This window comes from Sabethes cyaneus, chromosome 3 (assembly GCF_943734655.1).
Source record: "Sabethes cyaneus chromosome 3, idSabCyanKW18_F2, whole genome shotgun sequence".
In the NCBI taxonomy this organism is placed as follows: domain Eukaryota; kingdom Metazoa; phylum Arthropoda; class Insecta; order Diptera; family Culicidae; genus Sabethes; species Sabethes cyaneus.
The window spans coordinates 203,897,911-203,925,386 of NC_071355.1; the positions used below are offsets into that span (position 1 = coordinate 203,897,911).

Consider the following 27,476-nt stretch of genomic DNA (forward strand, 5'->3'; position numbering starts at 1 on the left):
CCAAAGAGAGGGGAAATTATTGGTGGATCATCTCCATTCATAAGAGGTTTCTCTGCATTGGCGATATACATTGATTCCCATGCATTTAGCAGTGAAACCTTCTTAATGGTTTTGATTAATTTCGCACTCTCCCAATTTATTTTATGCCGTAATTCTTCACTGTGCGCTGCTACACTAGAGTCACATGATCGGCTGTGCTCCACGGCCTTCCTATGTTCCCTTAGTCTAATTTTAAATTTGCGACGTGTTTGTCCAATGTAGATAGCGGGGCAATCTTGGCATGGAATTTGATATATTCCAGATTGTTCCTCAAGCGGGATTTTGTCTTTGAGGTTGCACAACATTTCCCGTAGAGTGCAGCTGCTTTTGAAGGCTGTCGCAAATCCATGTTGGTGAAGAATGTTTTTGATCGAGTTTGTTATAATTGGATAAAACGGTAGGCTGATCCTAACTTTCTCATCATAGCCTCAGACGAGGCTAACGTTGTTCGACAAAAAGTGGCACGGCTAATGGGGGATGAAAAGCTTGAGCGACGTCTTTACGTACCGAATCCGAAGGTCGCCTCACTATACTGCCTACCCAAAATCCATAAGAATCCATTGTCTATGCGTCCAATTTCGTCAAACATCTGTACACCAACCGAGAAAATGGCGGCTTGGCTGGTAGATGAGATCAAACGATATCCTGTGACTCACGGCAAGAGTGTAAAAAAACTCGATAGAACTTGTAGATCAGATTAAAGACCTCGAGATACGACGCAGTGAGATCATGGTGTCGTTCGATGTTGCTTCTCTGTTCCCCAGTGTACCCGTTGAAGACGCCTTAAAAAGCTTACGTGCACATTTAGAACGAAAACAAGTCCCCTCGAACCACATTGCGGCTTATCTTTCTGTGGCACAGTTGTGTATGAAGCAGAACTTATTCATGTTTCGCGGGAAGTTTTACAAACAAAACTTTGGCCTTAGCATGGGAAGTAAGCTTTCACCGCTATTAGCTGAAGTATTTATGAGCGATTTTGAGACCGAGGTACAAAAAGACAAAATGTTCCCCCGGGTTTGGAAGCGGTACGTCGACGATGTGTTTGCTTTGGTGAAGGAACGCTATTTGCCACAAACGCTCAACCTACTGAACTCGAAACACGACTCGATCAGATTTACGGTTGAAAAAGAACAAGACGGTACACTCCCGTTTTTAGATCTTCGCATCTCAATAAAAGAAGACAAAACTTTGAAATTTGGCATCTACCGTAAACCAACTTCAACAGACCGTTTCATAACATCCGACTCCAACCATTTTGGAGCCCAAAAGCAAGCAGCATTCCACTCGATGGCCCACCGCCTTTTCAATATACCGTTAGAAGAAGAAGAGTTTAATGCGGAAAGGGAGAAAATACACAAAATCGCCGGACAGAATGGATATGACAGCAACTTTGTGAACAAAATCCTGCGGAAACATGAACGGAAAAGACACCGACAGAATGCAACAACTCTTCAATCAGACAGCGATGAGAAAGTTAGGATCAGCCTACCGTTTTATCCAATTATAACAAACTCGATCAAAAACATTCTTCACCAACATGGATTTGCGACAGCCTTCAAAAGCAGCTGCACTCTACGGGAAATGTTGTGCAACCTCAAAGACAAAATCCCGCTTGAGGAACAATCTGGAATATATCAAATTCCATGCCAAGATTGCCCCGCTATCTACATTGGACAAACACGTCGCAAATTTAAAATTAGACTAAGGGAACATAGGAAGGCCGTGGAGCACAGCCGATCATGTGACTCTAGTGTAGCAGCGCACAGTGAAGAATTACGGCATAAAATAAATTGGGAGAGTGCGAAATTAATCAAAACCATTAAGAAGGTTTCACTGCTAAATGCATGGGAATCAATGTATATCGCCAATGCAGAGAAACCTCTTATGAATGGAGATGATCCACCAATAATTTCCCCTCTCTTTGGATTGGCAAAAAAGTGAGATCAAGTTAACAATTTCTCCCGCTCTTCGACGTGGATACAACCAGATAAACAATGCGTAATCAGTTGGACATCGGCATCGTCCTGATGATAGGCATAGAATGCCTGAAACCGGTCGACTCGTAGGTAAAAATAATTTTTTTAATATTGTTTTTATCTTTAAATGTTGTAAGAGTGATACGTGTTTGTGTCTTGTCCACCAATTTTATTACCATTATTTAATTCAATTAGTATTGTAGAGTAACCGTGGTGGGAATAATTTACTACCAACGTCCAAATTCCAGGTAATTCAACTACGCGGTGCAAAATGCCTCAGCTGCAGTATAATGTGCCCCATGCAGAAAAGAAAAAGTGCACCAGAAGGCCCAAACTAGGGTTATTTTATATAAAGATACGATATTTTGAAAACAAAAGAAATAGTTTTACTTTCTACAAAATAGAGTTGGTCTGTCACTGGTAGAAATACTCAAATTACAGCATTGGGCATATTATACCGCAGGTGGGGCATTTTACCCCGCGCAGACGAGAAGCACAACATTTAGGTGCTTTTGTTAAATAATTCCTAGCATATTTATTCCACAATACTAAATGAAATAAAGAATTGCAATTGGTTGTCAGCTTAAATACCAACATATACTCGTAGTTGTCACATTAATTTGGGGAAACATAACAGAGATATATCCATTTATTCTTAGGTGGGGCACATTATACACAATTCCCCTAACAAGTTGCAACTGAATATTGCTTAAGGCCTTAACGGCAAGTCAGAAAAGCACAAAAACTGCCATTCCGAGTAGTTTGGAGGGCGACACTGCTGGATAATACGCTTTTAAAACGTTTAACTCCAATTTATGCATATCGCGTTCGCCTAACAAATAGTAAACAAACCACGAGTGGATGTCAAATGGGTGAATTGAGTTCATTCCGGTTCATTCGTGACGTCACCTTGCAAAACCTTATAGTCAAACGTGTGCCTATGAGAACGCTTTACGAATACTACGACAGGTTAGTATACCCTGTTGCCTTCAGGAGCCACTTTACTGACGATTGAATCTGCGAAGAGTGGAGTTCTTTAATAATCTAAGGTTAAATCCAGAAGATCCGGTATCTATACCCTGTTTAGTAACTGCCAAAAGGCATGATAATTAATCACTGTCAAAATTCAAGACGGCGACCAAATCCAAGATGGCCGCCATGCAAATTGTTGATTTGTTGCAAATTTAGAAAATATCACTTGATCTAGCTCTTAAGGTTTGCTAAAAGTTCACCTCTCTTTGAGACTGTCAGGCCCCTTGGCGAACGAGGCATACAACTTTTAACACAAAAATGTAATAGACTAATCTCAAGATTTTAGTCTTGACCTTGGAATGAGGTCATACATATATTAATATTTTTTTGAAACGATGGTTCTACAATTGATGAAGGGACGGTAGGGGAAAGAAATGAAAATTTTTTGGTGAAGGAGGGGGAATACCCCCCCCCCTTCCTTTCCGCTCTTCCCCCTCCTTCACCAAAAAATTTTCATTTCTTTCCCCTACCGTCCCTTCATCAATTGTAGAACCATCGTTTCAAAAAAAAAATACAAAAATGTAATTTTCATTTTTTAACAATTTTCAACCAAATAAGTACAAAAGTTTAGAAGACCTCGTGTCAGTGAAGACCCTGTTTCAACGAGAATTACTGCTCTCTCTATCTCAATCTGTCAATCTCTATCTCTCTTTATCTCTATCTCTTCCTCTTTTTCTACCAGTATGGATCCGGAGAGGCTCTTGCCGTAACAAGAATTCCTCTTCACCGCACACAGTCCTGGGTTACTCGTCGCCAATTCGTTAAGCGTCTCGACACACGCAAGTCGGCTAGTAGGTTGGGCCCCTCTATTCCTGGTGCCTGTGGGGTTCTTAACGGATTTCACTGCACAGTCGTCCGGCATCCTTGCGACGTAATCGGCCCACCGTAGTCTACTAACTTTCGCCAGGTGCACGATGGAAATCTCTCCAAGTAGTGCCTGTAGCTCGTGATTCATACCCCTCCGTCAATCTCCGCTTTCCGTTTGTACTCCGCCAAAAATAGTCCGCAACACCTTCCGTTCAAATACGGCTAGTGCACGTATGTCCTCCGTAAGCAAAGTTACTATCTCAAGTCTGTAGAGGACTAACGGTGTGATTAGCGTTTGGTACATCGTCAGCTTTGTGCGGCGGCGTATGTTCCTTGCTCGGAGGGTCTTGCGCAGGGAAAAGTAGGTTCGATTTCCAGCTTGAATGCGTCGTTGGATCTCCATATTAGTATTATTGTCGGCGGTTACCAGAGATCCCAAATATACCAACTCATCAACACTGTCCGTGGGAGCCCCCGTTTTTAGTCTGGCGTAGATTGCTTCCGCCGTCTCAAGGTTTCTAGTAATAATGTCGCGGTCGTCTGCGAAGGCTAGCAGTTGGCTACTCTTGCTAAAGATCGTTCCTCTCGTTTCGATGCCCGCTCGCTGGATCACAACTCCAATAGCATTATTGTGTAACATGCAGGACGGTCCATCCCCTTGCCGCATTCATCTACGCCAGTGATGGCCAAACCGCGGCCCTTCGTGATGATTCATGAGGCCCGCGAACTAGTTTGGGAGATGACGGACTTATGAATAATTTTTTTGATGATACAAAGGTCACTCAGATCAGTCGTAATACCTCGTGCGTATTGTAGATCTGATTGGTTTCCAGTTTAAATTTTGTGGTGATTCCTACAAATCGGCTTTTGCTGCCGCCTATGTCATCTTTTTCTATGCGCGGAAATCGTCAGAGGTCATTGCGGCCCGCGGACTCGTGGGGTGATCTGATATGGCTCGCTCCATGCCTATGTCTGGGTGCCACTGATCTACGCGATTCATAGGGACTTTAGAGTGCCCCGGAAGGCGCACTTTCCATATCGCTTGCTCCAGGGTAGTTTTTAATCAGCCGCGTCAGTTTATCCGGAAAACAGTTCTCGTATAGTATCTGCCATAGCTGTTCGCGCTCGACTGTATCATATGCTGCATTGAAATTCACGAAAATATGATACATGGGCACGTTGTATCACTGTAATTTCTGGAGGATTTCCCGGAGTGAAAAAATTCGATTCGTAATAGCATGGATCCCCATATAGCCCGTCCGGTACTGCCTTACGCATTTTTTTGCTATTGGGGATAAACGACGTAACAAAATCTGTGAGATTAATTATTTTATTTCCGTTGTTCACCATGCGATTATAATTGAGGGTTTCAATTAAAATCTGTGAGAACCCCTTGGAATAAACCACACCTTCCATCCGCTCCTCGGATAATTTCTCCTCCTCCCGAGACCTTGATATTATCATGTGAAGTGAAGTAAAGCTGGCGTTTAGCCCGGCAAACCTGTGCGGTCGCACAGAGCCTCGCGCCTAAGGGGTCCTCGCGATTGGTGATGGCAGGAGAAAATGTTAAAAATTATAGTGGACAATCCTTGGCTGTATGTAACACAATAGGCTGCTGCGAATTATTTGCATGATTACCATTATTTTTTCCTCCTTTATTTAAATGCAGAGTGTAAAGTGTTAAGAATAAGTCGATGAAATTAGACCTCGTTATTTTAGAAATCCTCGTTACATAATTGCCAGACGACTCGACTCTGCTTGCACGCTGATTCGAGCATCAGAATAAATGAGCACTTCGCTCTTTTGTACCAACAAAACCACCAGATCCGGATGGTATTCTACCCACATTCTTACAAAAAAAGGACAGCGTTAAAGTTTTCCTCCGGTTTCACTTTGGGGCATATCCCGGGGAATTATCGGAAAGTAGCTTGCGCACTGCATAGACACCCGACACCGTTTTGTACTAGATGATACCAGAGTAGTGGATCAACATCGTCGCCAAACAGCACTGCCGATTTTGCAAGTTTGTCACATAACAAACACCGACCATACAGTCAATAAGCGATCAGATGTTGACTGTCTCAGTTCCACATACGCTGCTATTCTACACACGATCAAAACTACCAAATCAAAACAAGCATCTCACTCAACACGCACACACAGAACAACAAGCAGCAACAACAGCATACAGTAGCCTTTCACGTACAATATCCAATCTACACAGTAGCCATAGCCAAGCAGTGTGCCGATTCAGCCAGGGTGTATGTTTAAACGATCCGCCAAAATTTCGTTCAGATACAGTGAGTTTTACAGTTGTTCGGCATTTAATGAAAAATCGATATTAAAATAAGTTTTTTTAATAACAAAATTACATTTTTAAGCTCGGTTAATGCTAGTATTGCAAGTAGATGTGACTAGTTTAAGCCTTCAACAGAAGCCACCAGACAAAAGACGATACGTGGTTCTGTATGATGTTCATTGTTTTATGTAAAAATTAAATGTTAATCATGTTTTCATGTTGTAGAACCCCTTGAAAAAGATGTCAAATACATCGAAACGTCGGGCATAGAAAAAATAAAGTGTCGTTTTGCTTTGCCAATTGACTGTCCAGCCGGAAAAAAACCAAATTCGGAAAGTAGGCAGATACCTGAAGGCATAGCTAAGGCAGATAAGAAAGAGAAAATCATGCATGAGTCTTTCAGACCAATAAGTCTGACATCAACACTTCTCAAGTTAATGGAGAAAATCACGGATAATTCTATCCAAAATGAGTTTTTAAAAAACTCCGTAGCATGGAAATCAACATGCATACCAACACGGTAAATCTCCAGAAACCGCATTGCACTGCATAGTGAAGTTAATCGAGAAAACGCTCAAATATCAAGAGACGGTATTTTGTGCTTTCCTCGATATTGAAGACGCTTTCGATAACACGCCCTTCGGTTCAATTATAACGGCTGTAGTGTAATCATGTGAGGCTCTCTTTCAAAATAAAATCGTAGTTCTCTGCTTCTTGCTTTGGTCACTGGTGGCCGAAGTATTCCTTCACAAGCTATCGAAGCTTGGTTATGTGACTGTTGCTTACGTCGTCAAAGGCAAGCTTGTCGCAGTGCAGCTAGGAGCTATAAACACCACCATGTTATGATGTTTACAAGGGTATGATATAAATCATACAAAAATTGTTGTTATACCAGGCGAAAATAAAAGCATATTTTTACCCCCCTATACTGATGTCTGACTATCAGATTGAGCTTCAGTAATGTAGTCAAACTCCTCGGAATAATTCTATATAAAAACACAACTGGGATGCGCACCTACATTATCTGGTTGGAAACAAATAAAGGGTGAAAGTGGTGAATGATACTTTGGTTTAAAACCACTCATAAAAAATAAAGGGTGGTACACTAAACAGTTGAACAGTGCAGTATGCACAGTCAGGGGACTTCTAACTGGACACAGTCCCGCTCTTTATTATTTAAAGCATATTGGATAATGTCGACACCTGCCGTTTTTGTTGCTTTCTGTTGCCTCTTGCTTTATCTAGGCATATCTTCTTCAGAAGTTTCCTTTTCACTCCATACCGAGTATACAACCCAAATCCCAAAAAGTCATTGATTTTATTAGTCATGTAGGACCGAATTGGGGCACAGGATAACAACTATCTAGCCCAACTTCTTAAAAGATGATCTTTAACACTGTTACAGTGGCCTCGGGAAGCTGCAAAGTTGATGCATCGCTGGCCGGCTATGAGGCCCGATCACCGATCTATACATTGCTTCCCTGACGATCTGGGCGTTCATATCCCCGATAACGCCATTAACGTTCCGTCGCGAGCAGCTGTCGTACGTTACCTCCAGCTGCGCATAGAACTCTTCCTTACCTTCGTGTGGCCTGTGTACGTTTAAGATGCTGTAGTTGAAGAAACGGCATTTTATCCTTGCTCCACCGCTGGTATGAAATTGAACCTTAACGCCAGCGCCGGAGCGTGTAGTTGGCCAGACTGGCCACGCCAAGACCGCTGGCTCTAGGGGACGCCAAAAATGGCCTAAACTTCAGTAAGACACTCTCGAGCGCAGCGAAGTACTGGATATAGGAAGATGTAAAAATAATAATCTTCAAAAGAACGCCGATTTAAAAAACGGACTCTGGAACCAGGTGAAAAATTAGGTCAAAAATCTGATAAAAAAGTGGTACGAATCAAAGTCCACAATCTAGTCCAAATCCGTTCCAAAATCTTGAACATAATTCGATTAAAAATTGTAGTTCACGATATAGTCTAGCTCCAAATCCAGGCCTATCCAGGCCCAGAATCTGGTTTAAAATCTGATCCAAAATCCCTAATCTAAATTCGATAAAAAGACGGTCGAAAATCTGGTCCATAATCTACTGTTATAAAATCTGGAACAAAATTTGATACAAAAAAATCTGGTCTGCAATCTAGTCCAGGTCCAAAATACGGTCCAGACCCGGAATCTGGTTTAAAACCCGGACCAAAATATGGTTGGCGGTTTAAAATCTGATCTGAAATGTCCCGAATGTTAAGGGCTAGAATCTGGTTCCAAATTTGTTCAAAAATATGGTCAAAAATGTGGCCCCAAAATCTGGTCTGGAATTTGATGTAACTCCAAAATCTGGTTCAGGTTCAGAATATGATTTGATCAAAAATGTGGATTAAAGCCTTATCCAAAAACTGGATAAAAATGTGATCCAAAATCTGATGCCGGTCCAGAATGTGGTCCAGACCAGGTCACGAATCTGGGTGCAAAGCTGATATAAAATATGGTTAAAAATGTGATCAAAAATGTGTTTCAAAATTTGGTCTAGAATCTATTTCTAACCTAGGTTTAAATCTGTTTTAACACCTGCAACAAAAGTTGATAAAAAATATGGTCCACAATATATTCAAGGTCATATTTTGGACCGCGTCCAGAATCCGGTTCAAAATCTGATTGGTGGTTTAAAAACTAATCAAAAAACTGTGGTCCAATTACTGGCACAAAAAAATCTAACCAAAAATGTGGTCCAAAATTTGGTTTAAAACCTGGTTCAATTCGAGAATCTTGTCCAAAATTTGATCCAAAATCTGAACCAAAATGTTGTCCAAAATCAGGTCCAGAATTTAGTCCCAATCTGTTCTAAAATTTGTCACTAAATCTGCAACAATATCTGAAAAAATTTGGTTCAAAATTTAGCCAAGATTCAGTATCTGCTTGGTGATTTGAAATCTTATCAATAATAATAAACTTGGAAGTAACACTTAAATCAAACGACGGAGTGCTACATCGGGTCTTTGACCAGGGCGTCACAATGTCACGCTACGGCTTTGCTTACCACTACGGATCGTCTACACCTTTTCGCCTTTGCGGTAGATCTCATGCAGTGGCATAGTACTGAACTTTCAGGATTCTAACTGATCGAGCTGCACCCTGTCACGTCGCACCCACGAAATTTAGAGATCTGCTGTTCCAGTTAACAGACATTCATTCCATGTCCTTTTTCGGTCGTCTTTGCCCACGCCAAATGTTCCGAGTCGAATTTTCTTGATCATAGTAGGAAGGTTTTGGGTAGGTAGGCCTCACTAGAGCTACGTTACCGAGTCTCGTCATGTGCGTCCTTTCCTATCGGTATACGACCTTAGCTTCCACTGGAGTTGATTATTCGATATTCGCTAAAGTTGCTCGTATTCCGGTTGATACCACTTGGAGGTAGGGATAGGAGTTACTGGATAAGAGGCTAAGGATCATTGTGGGGTCTGTGTTGCGCAATATCCTGCCGTTCACCAAGCCAAGTAGTTGATATCTGCATCGTCCGAAAACTGTTACAACGCACTTCATGGGAGAGATATGATATCGGATATATAGACGTTTTACAGAGAATGGGCCCTAACTTACTTCCTTGTGGTACACCTACTGCGATGTTAAATGCTTGCGGACGAACATTATTCAGAGAAACCTGATGAGCTTGATGAGATACATCGGAAAATTGTACCGATAAAGTTTGAACACCCGGCCATCGTGCCATACATTATCGAAAGCCTTATCGATATCTACGTCGTGAATGCTGAATTGTTTCGTTGGATAATTTTAGTGCCTCGATACAGTTGATGAATGGTGGATCTGCTCTTGTGGAACCCAAATTGTCCCTCCTGGATACTCCTTCAGCGACAGAGTACTCGTGTGGGCTGAAGATAGATTTCCCCAAGTTTTGAGACAACACACACTACTGCCCTAATGGGTTCACTTTTTCCCTTGGAGTGATCAGTAGATTTCTTTCATCTGAGCTGTCAGACGAGATAAGAGAAGTGATATGCTTTGGCCTCTATTGCTATTTGACTAAAGTTTTTGTTGGAAGTCCGTCTTCCTTAGTACTCGAATCCGCTTCTGGAAAACTAAGAAAGACTGTTTGGCATCCTGCTCTGGTTATTGTTCAGATTAAGCTAGTTCCTTTCCAATTTTGTCCAGGGAATGTAACTGTCAATTGTATAACGATCACCTTTGTGAACGCATTCAGTTTAGCGGGGCTTGGATTTTAAACAATCCGGTTAAGAAGTTCGCATTAGCAGGAGTTAAAATAGTTGTCATTATTGCTGAAAATTCAATCATGTAAATTAACTACACAAAAAATCTTTTACAACATCTAGAAACACAACATTGTTATCAACATTGTCAATAAATATTTAAAACACTTTATCAATAATTTTTTTCGTTTTCATCTTTTGATGAAATCCTTATCAGTGTTGCGATGTTCACACTCGTGTGGTGTAATTATCTCACACACGCGTACTCGTTCTAATGGACACGCCGGCATAAGCATCCCTTTCGCGCTCTCGCTCTTATTTATTCATGGGTTGCGACGAGTTTCTACGAGTGTGTATTTAGCTAACAGCCACGATCGTCGGTCTCGTTCGTCATTGCAGCCCGAGCAGCTGATACCGATCACTCGCGAGGACTCGCAATCCCGCCCGTGGGTAGAATCGAGGGCGAAGATGAAGAAGAAAAAAAAGTAATGCAAAATCTGTATCCCAGTGCACCACTAGCTCTCACAGGCTGCTGGTTGCTCACGAGTTGTTTGACTCGTGAGTGGGCAATCCAAAAAGGTGATGTGAGGCTGTGCATTTGCGAGTGTGTAGGTAGCAGAATGTCTACACACAGAAACGGCGGCTGTTTGTATTACGCTTGCGTGAGTGGCTGAAGTGTTGAATACTATGCTTCTCCTACTCGCTCGCGTGAGAGTAGGCATCGTTGGCTTCTGAAATTTCAAATTTGAAACAAACCAGGAATCATACTATACAATAGAGATTGATTTCAAAGTAGCTAGGTACGAGCAAAAAAAATTAAATTTTGCGTTTTATGAACATTAAATCTCTTACCGAAAATAAATAATTTGGGGCAACATCACAGATACATGACAACCGATGTTCCATTGAATAACCCTATTCAATTATGCAGTAGCAAGAGTGAATGTTGCCCGTTTAAAACATTTATCGTTTTACGATTTATATTGGCAAATTATTTTCAACTTGCGGTAATCACCGCACCAACCATTATAGTAATGGTATGTCATTACCAGGGTATACTATTTTCCTGTTAATTAAAATATTCTCGTCACATTCACCGCAAGCATGTCCATGACCATCAGTCATTTCGTATGAAATGCTTTATTAATCATCACCTTACTGTTCTAGTTTCATGGTTTTCATTCCATTCCTCCACGGGCAAGAGCAAGAACATGTTAGGTACGAGCATATCGGTCCTGCATCCGGTTCCGTAAAGTCATCCAGTCGTGCACTTGCTAAGCCGGCTGAAAGAGTCAGTGTGTGGCGTATAGTAGACCCTCGGAGGGAGCCAAAGTGCGCAGTGAAATAATTTATTAGTGCCACTCTCGGTGGCTACGATGAGCGGACCTGGAGAATACTCTCGGCCTCGGCAGAGGACGCTGTGTGACGTGCGACCACTCTGGTTTTGCGGCCTCCGCTTTGCTTGCCTCTATCCGGTAAGATGAGCTCGCGTCAAGCGCCGCAGCGCCGTGTCCCACTCGCCACATTCGGTGGCAATCGCCCACGAATCTACACACACACAGTATGTGAAAGAAGAACAAGTACCTGGTTACGTATCACGGCATGCAGCCTCCGGCTGCCGGAGGCGTTGACGAAAAAGTTTGTGTTTCGTTTTAATATTGTGTTTCCCTTTGAGGATGTGCTGTGCCACTCGTCACTCCACACAGTGTCGACCGACCCGAAAGGAAGCTGTTCAAGCTGTCTGTTGTGAAATGTAGTTTAAGCTCAGACCAGTTACTTGTGCATCGAGGGAATTGCCCTGTTGCGATAAAGAATGATAAGGTAATGGGGCATGGAAGCGGTCCTTTTATGCACACTGTTGAAAATATTTAATCGCTTAAGTCAAATAGTGGAAACCACAGTAAAGATATTTTGCATAAAGAACATTGCATTTTTTTTTTCAACAGATTCATGGATTTACTAAGTGAAATTTACATAAAATGGGCTTTGCAATCAATCTAAACTATCCAGGACATTGCAGTTAAAGTCAGATTCCGAATTGATGTTCCCTTTTGTTATGCTACCTGTGGCTGGAACACATTGAAACGTAAAGCTCCTGTTGAAAAAAAAGAACGAAACGAGCAAAAGAACACTACCCCGACCAAACCCCAAGATTCATCATCAGCGCATCGTTATACGTTCATCTTGTGCTCTTTAGATGGTTGATTTGGTACGCCACGGAGCAGCAGAAGTGGGGTGCCTCGAGGACACTGGAAATTAAAATTTCTGTCGTAGGGAACGAGTAAGCTGGTTGTGTAGGTGGTCTGCAGGACGAAGGTATGTACGGAATAAAAAAAATGATGACACAGAGTGACAATGTATGCTCAGGCCGAAAAATGAACGGAGTTTCCCTGTTGGGTTGACGGCGAGATTGGTTTACGGGGGTAGAGAAAGCGCTGGCTGGATGTGATATCATAAAATATGCTATGGGCCCCTTGCTGAACATTTATGAACGATGTAATAGCACTCGGGTAATGGTGATGAGCAGCAGTTGTGTGATCTGCCCCAAGGAACGAAGGACAGTGATTAGTCTTTTTGAAACCCCTATCGTTGTAGTTGTAGTTGTGCCGTAGACAGGAGGGACAGGAAAGCTGTTGGGAATGAAAAGTGGAAAATGACGCAGATTACGATGTTGTGACGGTTGTTTTGCCGCCAGGAATTGACTTGTGCGGTCTGTCGGAAATGAGTTTTTCTATTTGCTTCGACGTCCAGATGAGAGGTACGGAAAAGCGGAGATACCTACAACTACTCACCTGTGCGACGGCGACGGTTTGAATTAGTCAAACCCTGAAAGGGAACCAGACGGCAATCAGTTCGGTTGAGTTACGAAACCAGGAGCAGATAAGAATCTTTGCATGTCTGATGGAAACAATATGTCATGAATGGAGAGACTGGAAACAGTGAATAATGCAATGGATGAGCGATGGGGTTGGTGAAAAATCACCTAATCATGCGGATGCTATTGCTATTCAACGCCGTTAGTCGCCGAGGATTTCATGATTGTTTTTAAATATTTCTATAAAGAAGTTTACGATAAAAGTACTATCGAAATTTAAAAGCGTTCCGTGTCTGTGCCGTTTAAGTGCCGTATTTTTTATTTGGCACTTTCTGATATAAGGTTGTTCTAAAAAGCATATTTTTTGTCAACTTTTTCTTTAAAAATCAGTAACTTTTGAACCACTGAATCAATTGATTTGCACTAGCGTGCCCAGACACAAGCAAAAGATCGCCTTTTAGAAGAATATTTGACCTGAAAAACAGATTAATCGTACGATGGTGAATCTATTATTACTTCTTACACAAATCTGGTCGATTAGGTTGAAAATTTCGGACTTTCGGGTGCAATTGGATTTAAAATCAAAGTTGAAATTTTAATTGGACTTGGAAATGGATTAGAAATCAGAGTTGAAATTTAATTTGAAATCGGACTTTGGTTCGAAGTGTTATGTAATATTCAATCGCAAATTGGACTTAGAATTTGATGTGAAACTGGAGCTACAATTAAAGAAATTTGGAGTAGAAATTTTACTTGGAATTAAACATGAAACCGCAGCTGCGCGCAGTAAGAGAATATGAAGCTGTTCTCTTCTCTTTTCTCTGTTTTTCATTTTCAGTTTTCATCTTTCTCTGACTCTTATTATATCTCCTTTTCTTCTCATTTTTCGTCTTCGTTTGTTCCATTTTTACTCGTTTTGAAACCCTGTTTTTCCGTCTTTTCTGTCACGTTTATTCGGTTTGATTCCTCCGTTCAACCTTTTCATGTAATCCGTTTTTCTTGCGTTTTCTTTTCTGTTTTTCCTGACCGTTTCCACGTTTTTGTATCATCTTTCTCTTTTCATCCCTCATTTAACCACTTTTCCCGTTTTTCTCGTTTCCTCTATCGGTTTTCTGTCATCACTCTCTTCTCTTTCTTTCTCTTCTCTTTCTTTCTCTCTTTCTCTTTCTTTTGTTTTCCGTGTTGTCCCATTTTCCTCCTTTTCTCTCTCGTTTTTTTTTTCTTTTCTCCGCCTAATGGTTTCTACTTCTCCATGCATGGCATGCCTTTCTCTTATTTTTCTTCCCGTTTTCGAGTTTTTGCCAGGTCCTGCTTTTCCTCTGTTCCGTTTCTAAATTTTTTCTTCCGTTCTTCCTAGTTTTCAGCCTTGCTTTTTTTTTCTTTTTATATTTCGTTGTTTTTATCATTTTCGGTTCCGTTTGACTTTTCTTTTTTTCCTATTCTGATTTTCGTCTTTTTTTGCTTTTGAATTCCTTTACTATCCTTTTTTTCGTTTTCGTCTGTTTCGTTCTTCTTTTTAATATGTTCTACTTTTCCTTCAATTCTGTTTGTCTTTGGCATATTATTTCTTTTGTCTTTCGTTTTTTTTATTTTTTTTCTTCTTCTGCTACCTCTTTTTCTGTTCCCGTTTCTCTACTTGTCCTTTCCTCGTTTCCTATCCCGTTTTGTCTCTTTTCTTGTTCAGTTTATTACTTTCCTTTTCAGTTAATGTCACATTCCAGCGTTACGGGACACAATTAGCACCCATTGTTACCCTGTGAATCGCCTCCTGTTTCACCAATATTTTGGCAATACCTTGTAAAACAGTTGTTAGAAGAGCACTTCATTTTCCACTAGAATGCCAGGGATTTAATGAAACAGGAACCGATCTGCATAGTAGGGATAGTGTCCCGTAACGCTGGAATGTGTCTTATCCTTATTTTCTTTCTCGTCTTTCTCATTTTTCGTCTCTTTATGTCCAGTATCCTCGTGTTTGCTTCGTCTTCTTTTTTCTTCCCCATTTTCTTGTTTTTAGTCTCTCTCTCTCTCTCTCTCTCTCTCTCTCTCTCTCTCTCTCTCTCTCTCTCTCTCTCGTTTTCGGTCAGTTCCTTCTGGTTTCTTTTGTTTTCTGTATTTCCTTTCTAGTCTCATTTTTCTTTTGTCTCTTTCATTTTTTCCAGTTTATCCAGTCCAGTTTTGTCCAGTATGCAGAAAAAACTGGATCCTATTTCTCTTTTCAATTTCTTTTTTTCTCTCTTCATGTGCCTTCATTTTTTCTTCTCTTTCGTGTGCCGTTTTTCGCCCTTGAGTACTGATTTTTCTCTGTTTCATTTTTCGTATTTCTTCTTCTATTTTTCCTAGTTTTTAGGTTCATTGTCCTCTTTTCCTGTCTCGGTTTGGTCATTTTCTGTTCCGTTTTGGCTTTTCACCCGGTCTTTTTTCACGGGATCCTTTCCTATCCCGATTTTCGTTTTCGTCTGTTCCGTTGTTCCATTTATAATGTCTTTCTTTTCTGTTTATTTTTCGTATCTTCTCTTTTGTTATCCGTTTTCATTTTTTATCTTTTCTTTCTTTTACTGTTCTGTTTTCAGCTTTTTCTGTACTCGTTTCGCCATTTTCCTGCTCCCGTATTTTCCCTTTTGGTTTTGCTCTTTTTCTATCACGTTTTATCTCTTTTTATGTTCAGTTCATCCTTAGTTTTCTTCGTTTTTTCTCAATTTTCTTTGCGTTTTGTTTTTCTTTTTTCTTCCATTCTTTGTAACACAATATTCTCGTTTTATGCCTTGTTTTCTCTCTTTTTCTTTCTTATAATCATTATTTTTCATTTACTTTCTCGATTCCTTTGTTATCATTTGTTTTCAGTTTTACATCTACCCTCGTTTTTCCGGTCGTTTCCTTTCTTTTTCTCTAGTTTTCCCTTTCAATTATGTTACGTTTCTACTTACATTCTTATTCATACTCGTTTGTATTCTGTTTTCTTTCTTTTTCTGTCAGTTTGTCATGATCGGGATCTTTTCTGTTTTTTCTCCTTCTGTCTCATTTCTTCGTTTTTGCTTCTATTTCCGGAGAGCAGTAAAAGACGGACTACCCCTTGATCCATCGGTGAACATCTGTGAAAATGCTAAGAAAATTTACTAAAATTTTCGTATGAAACTGTTTACTCTACGTTGTTTGGTTCATGAAAAATGAGTTTTCGAATTGGGTAAATATTCAGACAAACCGACAAACCAGCCATTGCTCAGGACCGATCAACGATACGGGTCGCAGTGATGAGTCCACACATTGAAAAAGATAAACTTGAATTTGGACTAATTTGATCTTGAAATTTTACTCCGAAGCGGACATGGACACAAACTTAGACACGAAGCTTTACTTTAAACCAAAATTGATATTTTTCATTACTGAATTCTTGTTTGCTGGTTTTCTTCGTTTTCAATTTCGTTTTTCCACGTTTTCGGTATTTTTTCCTTTTCTGTACCGTTGTCTTGGTTTTCACTTTCACTTCCACTTTGCTTTTTATCCCGTTTTCTTTTTTTTTTTGCTGAGTTTCCAATTTCATTGATCCGGTCGGTTTTCTTCGTTTTTTGTTCCATGTTTTTGATTTTTGGCCCCGTTTTTCCGCATATTTTTCACTCGTTTACGTTATTTTCCTTCCCGTTTTCCGACTTCTCTCTTCTCTTTTTCTGTTTCAGTTTTCGTCTTTTTCTATCTCTTATACTCCTTCCCTTCTCAGTTTGCGTCGCTTTTTTCCGTTTTTTCACTTTTTGACTTTCTCACCTTTACTCCGATTTTTCGTCTTTTCTGTCGCATTAATTCTGTTTTTCACTCCATTTTCCTCTTTTCCTTTCCTCTCCTGTTTGCTTTTTTCCTTCATATTTTTTTCTTATGTTTTAGCTTTTTATTTAGTCCGATTTCTTGTTTATCTTTTCTTCCTTTTCTGTATTATTTTCTCGATTTTGTACCATTTTTCTCTTTTTATATCACATTTGATACCTTGTTTTCCGTTTTCCTCGTTTCCTCTATCGGTTTTCTTTTTTATCTCTTTTATCTTTTTTCATCAACTATTCTTCTTTTCCCTTATCATTTCTCATGTTTTCAGTTCCGCATTTCCTGACTTGTCACTTTTCCCAGCTTTCTTCGTTTCTCCTTTTTTTCTGCCTGCTGGTTCATCTTTCTCTATTCCTTTTCTCTTCCTGATTCTCCGCTGATTTCTCCTGATTTTCCGCTGTTCCGTTTTCGTATTTTTTCTTCCGTTTTTCCTAGTTTTCATCCTTACTTTCCTGTTTTCCCATCTCGCTTTCTTTTGTTTTCTGTCACGTTTCGTCTTTTTTCGCTTTTCAACTCGTTTTTTTCTCGTTTCTTATATTTGTCTGTTTTATTTTTCCTTTTATTATGTCCTTCTTTTCTTTCTTGTCTATCTGTCTCTTTTATATTACGTTTTAGTTTTTTTTCTTTTTCTGTCTTGTTCATCCTTTTTTCTGTTTGTCAACTCTTCTTCTAGCTTTTAGCTCTTTTTCTATCCTGTTTTCGACTGTTCTATTCTTCCTTTTATTATGTCCTTCTTTTCCTCCTGTTCTTATTTTCTCTACCGTTTTATTTGTATTGTCTTACATTTTTTCTCCATTATTTCCATTATTTCCTGTTTTACCTCTTTATTTGTTCTCGATTCTCTGTTTTCCGGTTCCCGTATTTTCTCCTTTTCTTTTACATTTTTTCTATCCTGTTTTTTCACTTTTCTGCTCAGTATATCCTAATTTTCTTTATTGATTTTTCGTTTTCTTTTTTAGAAATTGGGTTGTGCGGCAGGTTGTGCCGGTCCAGTGTATTACCTTTAGGGAGGTAGTATTAGGTAGTCTAATACCTAGATTTATTCGGTATGTTTTGTCGACTGTGAAATTTTATATTCATTTTTATCGGCTGTCAGTCTTGATAAATCAGAACAGATTTTGTACTTTCTCCGACGTCCCTAGAACTAGATTTATTCTTTCAGTCATTCTTCGCATCAGACACTCACTACTTTCCAAAGAAGAAACATATCCAGTGTAGACTTGCCGTAACGACTGATGGCAACAGACTACCTGTTTCTAGCGCCCTGACCAAGTATATAATAGCACAAAAACAGAAACAGTTCGAATAATTCGGCAATCAAAAATGATAAAGTCTCCTTTGCCTTTGTTTTTGTTCAAGTTTTCGCATAGAAAGGCATAATGTGTAACATGAGCAGAACACTGACATGCTTTAACATGTTTTCGTGTGTTTTCGTGGAAAAATCTCAACCGCTACCGCCAGGTTGGATAACATCTGTAGAAGGCAGCATGCACGTGTCTGGATTTCAACTTACACTTCCGTTCTGTGATGACTTAATTTTAAATTTTAATTTAATTTAATTGGATTTGAAATTGAGCTTAAATAAGATTTGATTAGGTTTGGAGATTTGACTTGAAACTGAAACTATATAACGCAATTAATTTACGCATGGGAAAAAGTTGCTGATTAAATTAAAAACCGCGGACTTGTGGGTAACTAGAAAATTAAATTTAACAGAGAAGGTTGGGCACATGCCTCAGTATGCCCCGTATTTTAATGAGCTTTAAAAAAATGGTCTTAAAATTGAGATTTTGGGCATTGCTTTTTCTTTTTAATGGGTTAAGGATCAATGACACGAATATTTTTTTATATAAAAAGCTCTCATTTTGCACCACATCAGAAGTTACCCAATGCAATCAGGACTGTGCGTGACAGATTACAAAACAGAATTGAATCATAAGGAAATAAATAATTTACTTCCCTCTATTTGGCACAATATCAAGCAAAATTGGGACATGAAATAGCCAATCTAACAGGAAGGATAATTGTTCTGTCGGAAGAACGAGAAATGTTTATCAATAAATTACCTAACCAATGTAAATTTGCGATCCACATCAACCGATTTGAAAATGGTAGAATTATTACAACAACAAAAGAAAAACACCATTTTTGATAACACATAGAAGACCTTTCCGATAAAAGCACCCTCCTACTAGTCTCTTTTTTTTCAAGCGTAACGAAAAGCAAAACGCCATGATTCATTGTTATCTACTTGTCCCGCGTTTAACTTTCCGTAAGATTTTCTTCTACCACGCCAGATTCTGCCAATTGAAAATCACCGATAGCAATTTTCTTTCTCCGATTTTTCTCGATGTCACCGAGGAGGTTACTGTGTGTTCCCTCAATACGTATACATGTGCACATGAGTTGGTTGGTTGGTGGCGTGAGTTAGGGCGATTTTCTTTTGCGACTGGCATGTGGGTGGTTCTCCTTTTTTTTGTGCCATTTATTTGTATGCTGATCAGACTTATTGTCGTCCGAGATTCGTATCTCTTGCTTGCTTTCCCTTCATCGTCCATTTCATTTAGCTGATGATAGGCTGAATTCGAACCGGGGCGCGCATCCTCTCTACCCACTTTCGACCAAACGAAAAATCGAAGCTCGATAAAGTCATCCCAACAGCCAACCGGATGATGCCGCGTGGGGCAATCAAGTTTCTTGGAATATGTTTTATTTTCCTGAGTGGAAACTCTAAACGGCATCACTCCACTCGGTTGAAGAACCATTAAAGGTGTAGATTGAAAATTCAGCCAGCCTGATTATAGATCCCACGACCCACGCATTGTATATTATTTCCTCCACAGAGAAGAATGCCGCTGTAGAATCGAATCACTGGAAAAAGGCTCCAGCATTTCCTGGTAGGTAACCCAATCGAATGAGGGGCCGAAGGGGGCTGATTGGATGAAACCACAGCTGTTCGCTCCATCGGAAATGTTCTTAAACGATCAGCTTCATCAATCTGCCGGCTGTTTAATAGACTTGTGTGTGTGTGTGTGTCTTTGGTGAAATTATGATCCATCTCCGTCGACAACCGACATTCGCAGATCCATGCGAATTTGACAAAAAAAGAGTACGCCATTTTCTCTACGATCAGCATTTATAGCAATTTGAGTCTTTCTTCGGTAACTTGCACATCCACGTCCACGTACACATATGTATGTCGGGTAGATGTTGACTGCCAGTAAAATGGATGAAGATTTTTCCTCAGACGTACATCTGTCATGCAATTTGATGATTTGTGAAGTTTATCCATCAGAAACATATCCCATCACGAAGCATACAGCAGCCGTGGTTTCATCCAGTCAACCACAACAACCTGGTTGATTTGATTATAAGTATCATAAGTGACTTGTCAGGATTGTGTGCTCTCAGCGAAAAAGTTTCGTTATATACCTACTTTAATATAAATATAGGTCTCACAAAGTGATACAAGGTTGAATAAATGAGAGTCAGCAGATATTTAGTAAAAATATGAACACCTCGAATTGTAACTAACATTTTCGATTCTAAGTTGTCGTTTCGAATTCGGTAGTGTCGATATTTGATAGTTAGTTTTAAAGTTAGAATAATGATTATCTGATTCAATAATATCGTGACTGGGTATTGAAATCGATTGTCATGTTGATATATATCAGCTATACCTCTTGGGCGCGAATTGATATCCAACTGATAATTTCAATGTACTTCTATTTTTTTGACTAAACTAGACAGCCATTCGACCTTTCCCAGGGCTATGAGCGCTAATTATGAGATTAAATTTCAAACTGCAATAGTGGGTATAAAAGCTAAATTCATTATCTATTCCATAAATCTTATGAAAAACAAAATATTTTTACTTAAATTTTCTTTCATTTTTGTGGCATTTTATTTAAACATCTTGTGTACTGGAAAGAATTGTTGTAATCTTTAAAAATTCATAAGTTTTTTTTCCTATACCATATATTTTGTGTTCTATTTAAGTAATCTATTTACGTGAATTAAAACCAATGAGACAACTAAGCGTTGAGTTAAGTTTAATTAAATTTCGTTGAGGTCTGTCATGCATCAGAATAAAATTTATACCTGGATTTATCGCGGCTGCTGCTAACTATTTCGCACTGTTCTGGTGGTGGGCATGGTGAATTGATCAGGAAATATCCATGGTTTACCGCCAGTGCTGCCTCTATTCTGCTTATTCGACGGAGGACGACTAGCCTTTCCAGTAGTTCGTGTCCTGCATAAATCAAACCCGGCACAACTTGTTTGCTCCAAAACCTGTTTGGTGGATAAACTATAAACAGATACATCACAATCTACAAATCGCGAATCTATGTTAAGTGAATACTTACCACGTAGTTTACGTTTGGAAACCTTTTCGTTGATCAGTTGGATTATCTCAGGTTCAAAAGTGTCTCCTGTTGGCGATCCAAGCAATTTAAAAATTTTCTTTATCTGATGTTGTACGTTCCTTTCGGCAAAGAGTGGTTTTCCTGCTCTAGCTAATTCAGCAAAAATGCAACCAGCAGACCACATGTCCATGCTTGTTTGGTATTTCTTCGACCCCAAAAGTATGTCCGGGGCTTTGTACCACATCGATGTTATGTCGTTAGAATAGCCATCACTTGGCTTACCAAATGGTCGTGCCAGCCCAAAATCACTTATCTTCAGTATCCCATCTCCAGTTATAAGCAAATTTTGTGGCTTTAAATCTCGATGTATAATACCTTGCTCATGGATGGCCGCTAGCCCTTGCATCAGCTGACGCATATAGGTATACACAAAAACTGGTTCAATCTTTCCATCACATCTTTCGAGAAATGTTTTGAGATTGTGATCACAGTATTCGAAGACAATAGTGTATTCGTCATTTACTTGCTGCGCGTCGTAAAGTTTAACAATGTATTTATGCTTTAAGTTCTAAAAAAAAATGTAGCATGCAGTTGGTACTTATTTATTCGAATATAACGTTAGACCTTGATAATATTAATCTCGCGTAGTGTCGCGTCTAGAATATCATTCTCAACACTAGTGGTTACACGGGATTTTTTTAGTGCAACTATTTCTCCTGTATCTCGGTTTTTAGCCTTAACAACAGTCCCATACGTTCCTTCGCCGATATTATCGAGTATTTCATATTTTTCCATCGCCTAATAATGCCTAATAATTTCTGCTTAGTTACAATTTCACAACTACGATAAGTTTTTTCCGGCGTTTTTGTATGAATAGAGCACTATTGCAGTTTAACAATAGCTTATTATAAAGCATATCAATATGTCTGCACCGATGAGTTCCACTTATTAACACTGAAGTAGACACTGAACTTTTAGAGCAGTCAAATCATGTCAAATCAATTTTTTATCTGAACGATGTTTTTTTATCGAATAGGGGCCAATATGCAGCTTGTACCAAATGTGTTCACTGCAAATAATTGTACAAAGCACAACCACTACACTGGGAGTTTTCTCAGCACGCTCTCTACTTTTGCTCTTTGAATACGATCTGAGATGTAACGTACCTCTAATGGAGAATAGTTGATTCTCATGATGCTCATTAACAATTGTAACGTTATAATAATTTCCGTCTTGATGCAATAATAAAATTTATTTTAATGCAACAGTTTACTTACGGGTCATTCCACGTCAAGTTACCGAGAAAAAGTACAAACGTGTAATCGACCTTCTCGGATTTGAACTCAATGTTGTCAGATTGTTCGTTTCAGATCAGCAAGAAAAAATTATAAGTTTGGTGCAAATTGGACGTTCCCTCGATTAATGGGAGTACCTTCATTTTTAACGAAAAAAACACGTTTTCGTCAAATCCTCTTGTTTTCTTTTGCTTGTAACTCTGGAAATACTAGGTTTAGAAAGACTATTTCATCATGTTTTCAAACCAAATTGTTCAGGGAATCCGAAAAACATATTAGTTTTTAGCGCCAGTGCTGCCAAAGATTTTTAAATTCGATTTAAAACTAAATTCACGTTTTTTTCTCAATGAGTACAATTTGATTTCAAAAATTTAAATTTCGTCGTATTCCTAAAAAAATTTTACATGAGAATCGCTCAAAACCACGAGGTGTTCTTTGCCGGTCCAGAGTTACAGCGATTTGAAGCAATCAACCCCGATTTTTCATAAATAATCAAGAGTAAAATTACATTTCATTGAAGCAGTGAGTCTCTATGCATTGCAAAAACACTGTGCGGTACCGTGGAAACATGTGTCGACCAACATTTGAAAGGGGCGGATAAGCCAACTGTCAAACAGAACGAGTGAGAGTTATTTTTTGCTGGAGCAGCATAGGAAAATGAACTCTCACTCGTTTTGTTTGACAGTTGGCTTATACGCCCCTTTCAAATGTTAGTCGACATGTATACAGTATATAATAAGTTTTTTTTCTTAACAGTGTTGCCAAATTTTTAGTTTTTCTCAGTATTACCCACACTAATTAAATCAAAATTTGTATCATAACAGCAACAAACAAAGAAGCTAAAATCTAGAGGCTGTCAGTGAGCTGAAAAACATTTTACTATGTTACGGGCTAGAATATTTTACGCCATTCTAAACTTATATTCCCATAACTAGCTTTAACAATTATACGAAAAACTAAAAAGTTGGCAACACTGTTAAGAAAAAACTTTATTATCTGCACAATAACACAAAGTGTTTTTACATTACTAAGAGAGTCAGTGCTTCAAGAAAATGAAATTTTACTATTGACTATTTATGAAAAATCGCTAGTTTCTTTCTTCAAATCACTATAACTCTGGATCGGCATAGAATACCTCGTAGTTTTGGGCGATTATTATGTAAAAAAATCTGAGGAATACGTCGAAGTTGAAATCTTTGAACTCATATTGTACTCATTGAGAGAAAAATGCAAATTTAGTTTTAAATCGAATTTAAAAATATTTGACAGCACTGCCGTAACAACTAATATATTTTTCGGATTCCTTAGACAATTTCCTTTGGAAATATGATAAAATAGTCTTTTTTTTAAACCTAGTATTTCCAGAGTTACAAGCAAAAGAAAATAGGAGAATTTGACGAAAACGTGTCTTTTCGTTAAAAATGGAGGTACTCCCATTAATCGAGGGAACGTCCAATTGGCACCAAACTTAGAATTTTTTCTTGCTGACCTAAAACGAACAATCTGACAAAATTTGGTTCAAATTCGAGAAGGTCGATTACATGGCACTCGAACACTTGACGTGGAATGACCCTTACGTGTTATTGTCACTGAGTGTAATCGATTAAACAGTGCATGTTTTAGGCTGAAAACTGATAATAAAACCGAATTATTTATATGTATAAGAAATATTTTGACAAAACCTTTAATAAATATGGTTGACAAAACCTTTAAAAAATATTTGTAATGGCCTTATTATTATGTCAATATCAACAGACAACAGTGGTTCTAGTGATGGTTAACTAACAGCTGTCACAGTCAAACAATTACAAATATACACAGCTTTTCTTATTCATAGCGCTGGTGCGTTGAAATGGTACAGTTCCCCCACAATTATGGACCATTTAAGCAGAAGTATGATTTTGAAACAATCAATTGTAACGCATACTATTGTTTAAAAGCAGTTTATAAATGTTTTTAGTTACAGAAATATGTAATCTTTTAGTTGATTCAGTTCTTAAACCCATTTAGTGCAAGTTTTCCACGGAAATTAGGCTTATATTATGACTGATCAAATACACAATTATGGATCGCTTTTGGAAGCGGTCACAATTATGAAACAATTTTCATCATATTATGGATCAAAATAAAAATACACTTTTTGCAGCGAATTCACTCAATGAACTTTATTCAAATCATGAAATAACATAAAAATAACATATTTCAAATCGTATGAAAGACCTTGTGTGGCTTTTGGTCTGTTTTTAGCTGCCTGCCGTCCTTCTTCGAAGACACCTACCGACCAGCCTTTGGGACTGCTTTTCGCGATTTCACGACTGATTTTTTGTCCTGGAAAAAGACTTAGGCTCACCAGCTGGTTGGCTCCGAAAAGACTAGTATAGGATGAAGTTTTCTTTTTTCCGAATTGTTATTAACGATGTAGGTACAATGGATCTCGGAAAAGTTAATCGATAAGACTTTAATGCTATGATGCGATTCTGTGGAAAGTACAGTACAGTAAAGTACAGTGGAAAGGCGACAATAAACCGAAAAAATGAAAAATAAACATAGAAGGAAATCGCGCGTATGTGACCGAAAGCCCGAAGAACCAGTAAATTCAAACTCTCTAAAAAGTTAAGGAAAAAATTAACGTTTTAGATTGTTGCATGAGAGCTAACATTCGCTCAACTTTTGCGATGAACCGTTTCATATGTACCATCATAGCGTTTTACTGCCTTACGTAGCTTTCCTGTCCTGCGTAATTCAGAAACAGCATTTTTCAAAAACTCAGCTTTGTGCAGCTTTCGATTCTACTTAAAAACGTTTGTAATAAGTGCTAAACTGTTTGAATTTGTAAAAATAACATTGGAATCAAAGTGATCCATAATTGTGAAAAATTACCTTGTTTTGGTCACTATTATGGATCACTTTGAAAATTACTTATTTTTACAGGAAAAGCATTCGCAACCACCAATATTACGCTGAATCGTAAAGAACTTAGCTTGATCTTTATGTACGAATCATTTTTTGCTCGAAAATTGGTGATTATGTCACATAGCAACCTTAAGAATGCAAAACGTACTGCTTATGCTGATTGAAAAAACGACAGACATTTTGATAGATTCTCGATAACAACTTTGTACGCGCATTGAAAAAGCATCAATGTCGGGATTTAAAGGATGTATTATATGTTAAAAGCGAGGTAATAGGGTATATTTTGTTGCAAAAATGCTTCATACCTTCAAACAGTTTGTTTAACTGAGCAATTTAACTTGAAACACAAAAGTGATCCATAATTGTAGGTGATCCATAATTGTGGAGGGAGTGTATTCACAACATTGAGTTATTCCGCAGTGCCCTGACTTGCAATAACGTAATCCAACTTTTTTTTTATTTTTACCACCTCCGATTAAGTCGAAGAGATTACTAACATATAGCTAATCTAAATCTATTATTTTAACACTGGACACATTTCTAGACGGGGCCACCGTTATCTCCCAGCTTTCGCCGGGTATACGATGGGAATCTCTCCAAGCAGCGCCAGTAGCTCGTGATTCATACGTCCCCGCCACTCTCCGTTTTCCGTTTGTACTCCGCCAAAAATAGTCCGCAACACCTTTCGTTCAAATACGGCTAGTGCACGTATGTCCTCCGTAAGCAAAGTTAGGTACTGTCTCAAATCCGTAGAGGACTACCGGTCTGATTAGCGTTTCGTACATCGTCAGCTTTGTGCGGCGGCGTATGCTCCTAGATCGAAGAGTCTTGCGGAGGGAAAAGTAAGCTCGATTTCCAGCTAGATGTCGAGGTTGTCTGCGAAAGCTAAGAGTTAGCTACTCTTGCTGAAGATCATTCCTCTCGTTTCGATGCCCACTCGCCGGATCACACCTTCAATAGCGATATGAATAACATACAGGAGAGTCCATCCCCTTGCCGCAACCCTCTGCGCGATTCGAAAGAACTTGAGAATGAACCCGAAACGCGCACGTAGTACATCACTCGCTCCAGAGTAGCTTTGATCAGCCGCGTCAGTTTGTCCGAAAAACCGTACTCGTGTATTATCTGCCATAGATGTTCTCGTTCAACTGTATCGGCTGCTGCCCTGAAATCCACGTAAACATGATGCGTGGGCACGTTGTTTTCTCGACATTTTTGCAGGATTTGCCGGAGAGTCCTACGAATTCTCTTGCTATTTAAGATAGACGACGCAACGGGAGAGCACCTTGTAGGCGGCGTTGACCAACGGGATGCCGCGGTAATTACAGCCATCTAGCCAGTCGCCTATTTTGTACACGGGACAAACTACACCTTCCATCCACTTACCGTAATTAACTAGGCTGAGAATTCTCGTGACGTGAACCCAAGGTTCTTGAATAAAGGCAGCCGTTAGGTGCTGGTTTACGAATCGCTGACCAAGGACACTAGAAGTGACCTTCGCTTGCCCCACACATACATTCGCTGCTACTGATCGGCAGTGGGCCGCTTTTCGGCGAGCCTTGTCGAATATAAAGCTCAGCATGAAATCCTGCTTGTCAATTAGGTTGGCAGACAGAAGGTCTGCCCTATCACGCTGCGATGAAGTACTCGCCACGTTTGTGTCGAGAAGCCGTCGTGCTGATTTTGGAGTAGACGTAGGATCCTCTCGCTCGAGGTATCCACGCTGCTCGAAAAATATCCCATGAACACAAAGGGCGTCGGGAGGTCCTTCATGGTGCATATTCATATCTGCGCTTCATCCCACGGCTGGAGGATTGGTAGCGTAGTCTACAGCCATCTTACTGTCTGCTCAAACGAGAAGCAGGAAGCCGTTCTTGAGCTGGAAGCTCTTGAATATTGGCCGGTTGG

At 39.4% G+C, this 27,476-nt stretch overlaps 1 protein-coding gene across 1 annotated transcript in view; it reads left to right on the plus strand.

The window, feature by feature from the left end:
- The first annotated feature begins 1,041 nt into the window (after positions 1–1,041).
- LOC128740599 (uncharacterized) overlaps positions 1,042–27,476 on the plus strand; it is a 153,323-nt gene continuing 126,888 nt past the window's right edge. Inside the window, exon 1 of the mRNA XM_053836160.1 lies at positions 1,042–1,177. Coding sequence (XP_053692135.1) covers positions 1,042–1,177 — 136 coding nt within the window. The remainder of the gene's footprint in view (positions 1,178–27,476) is intronic.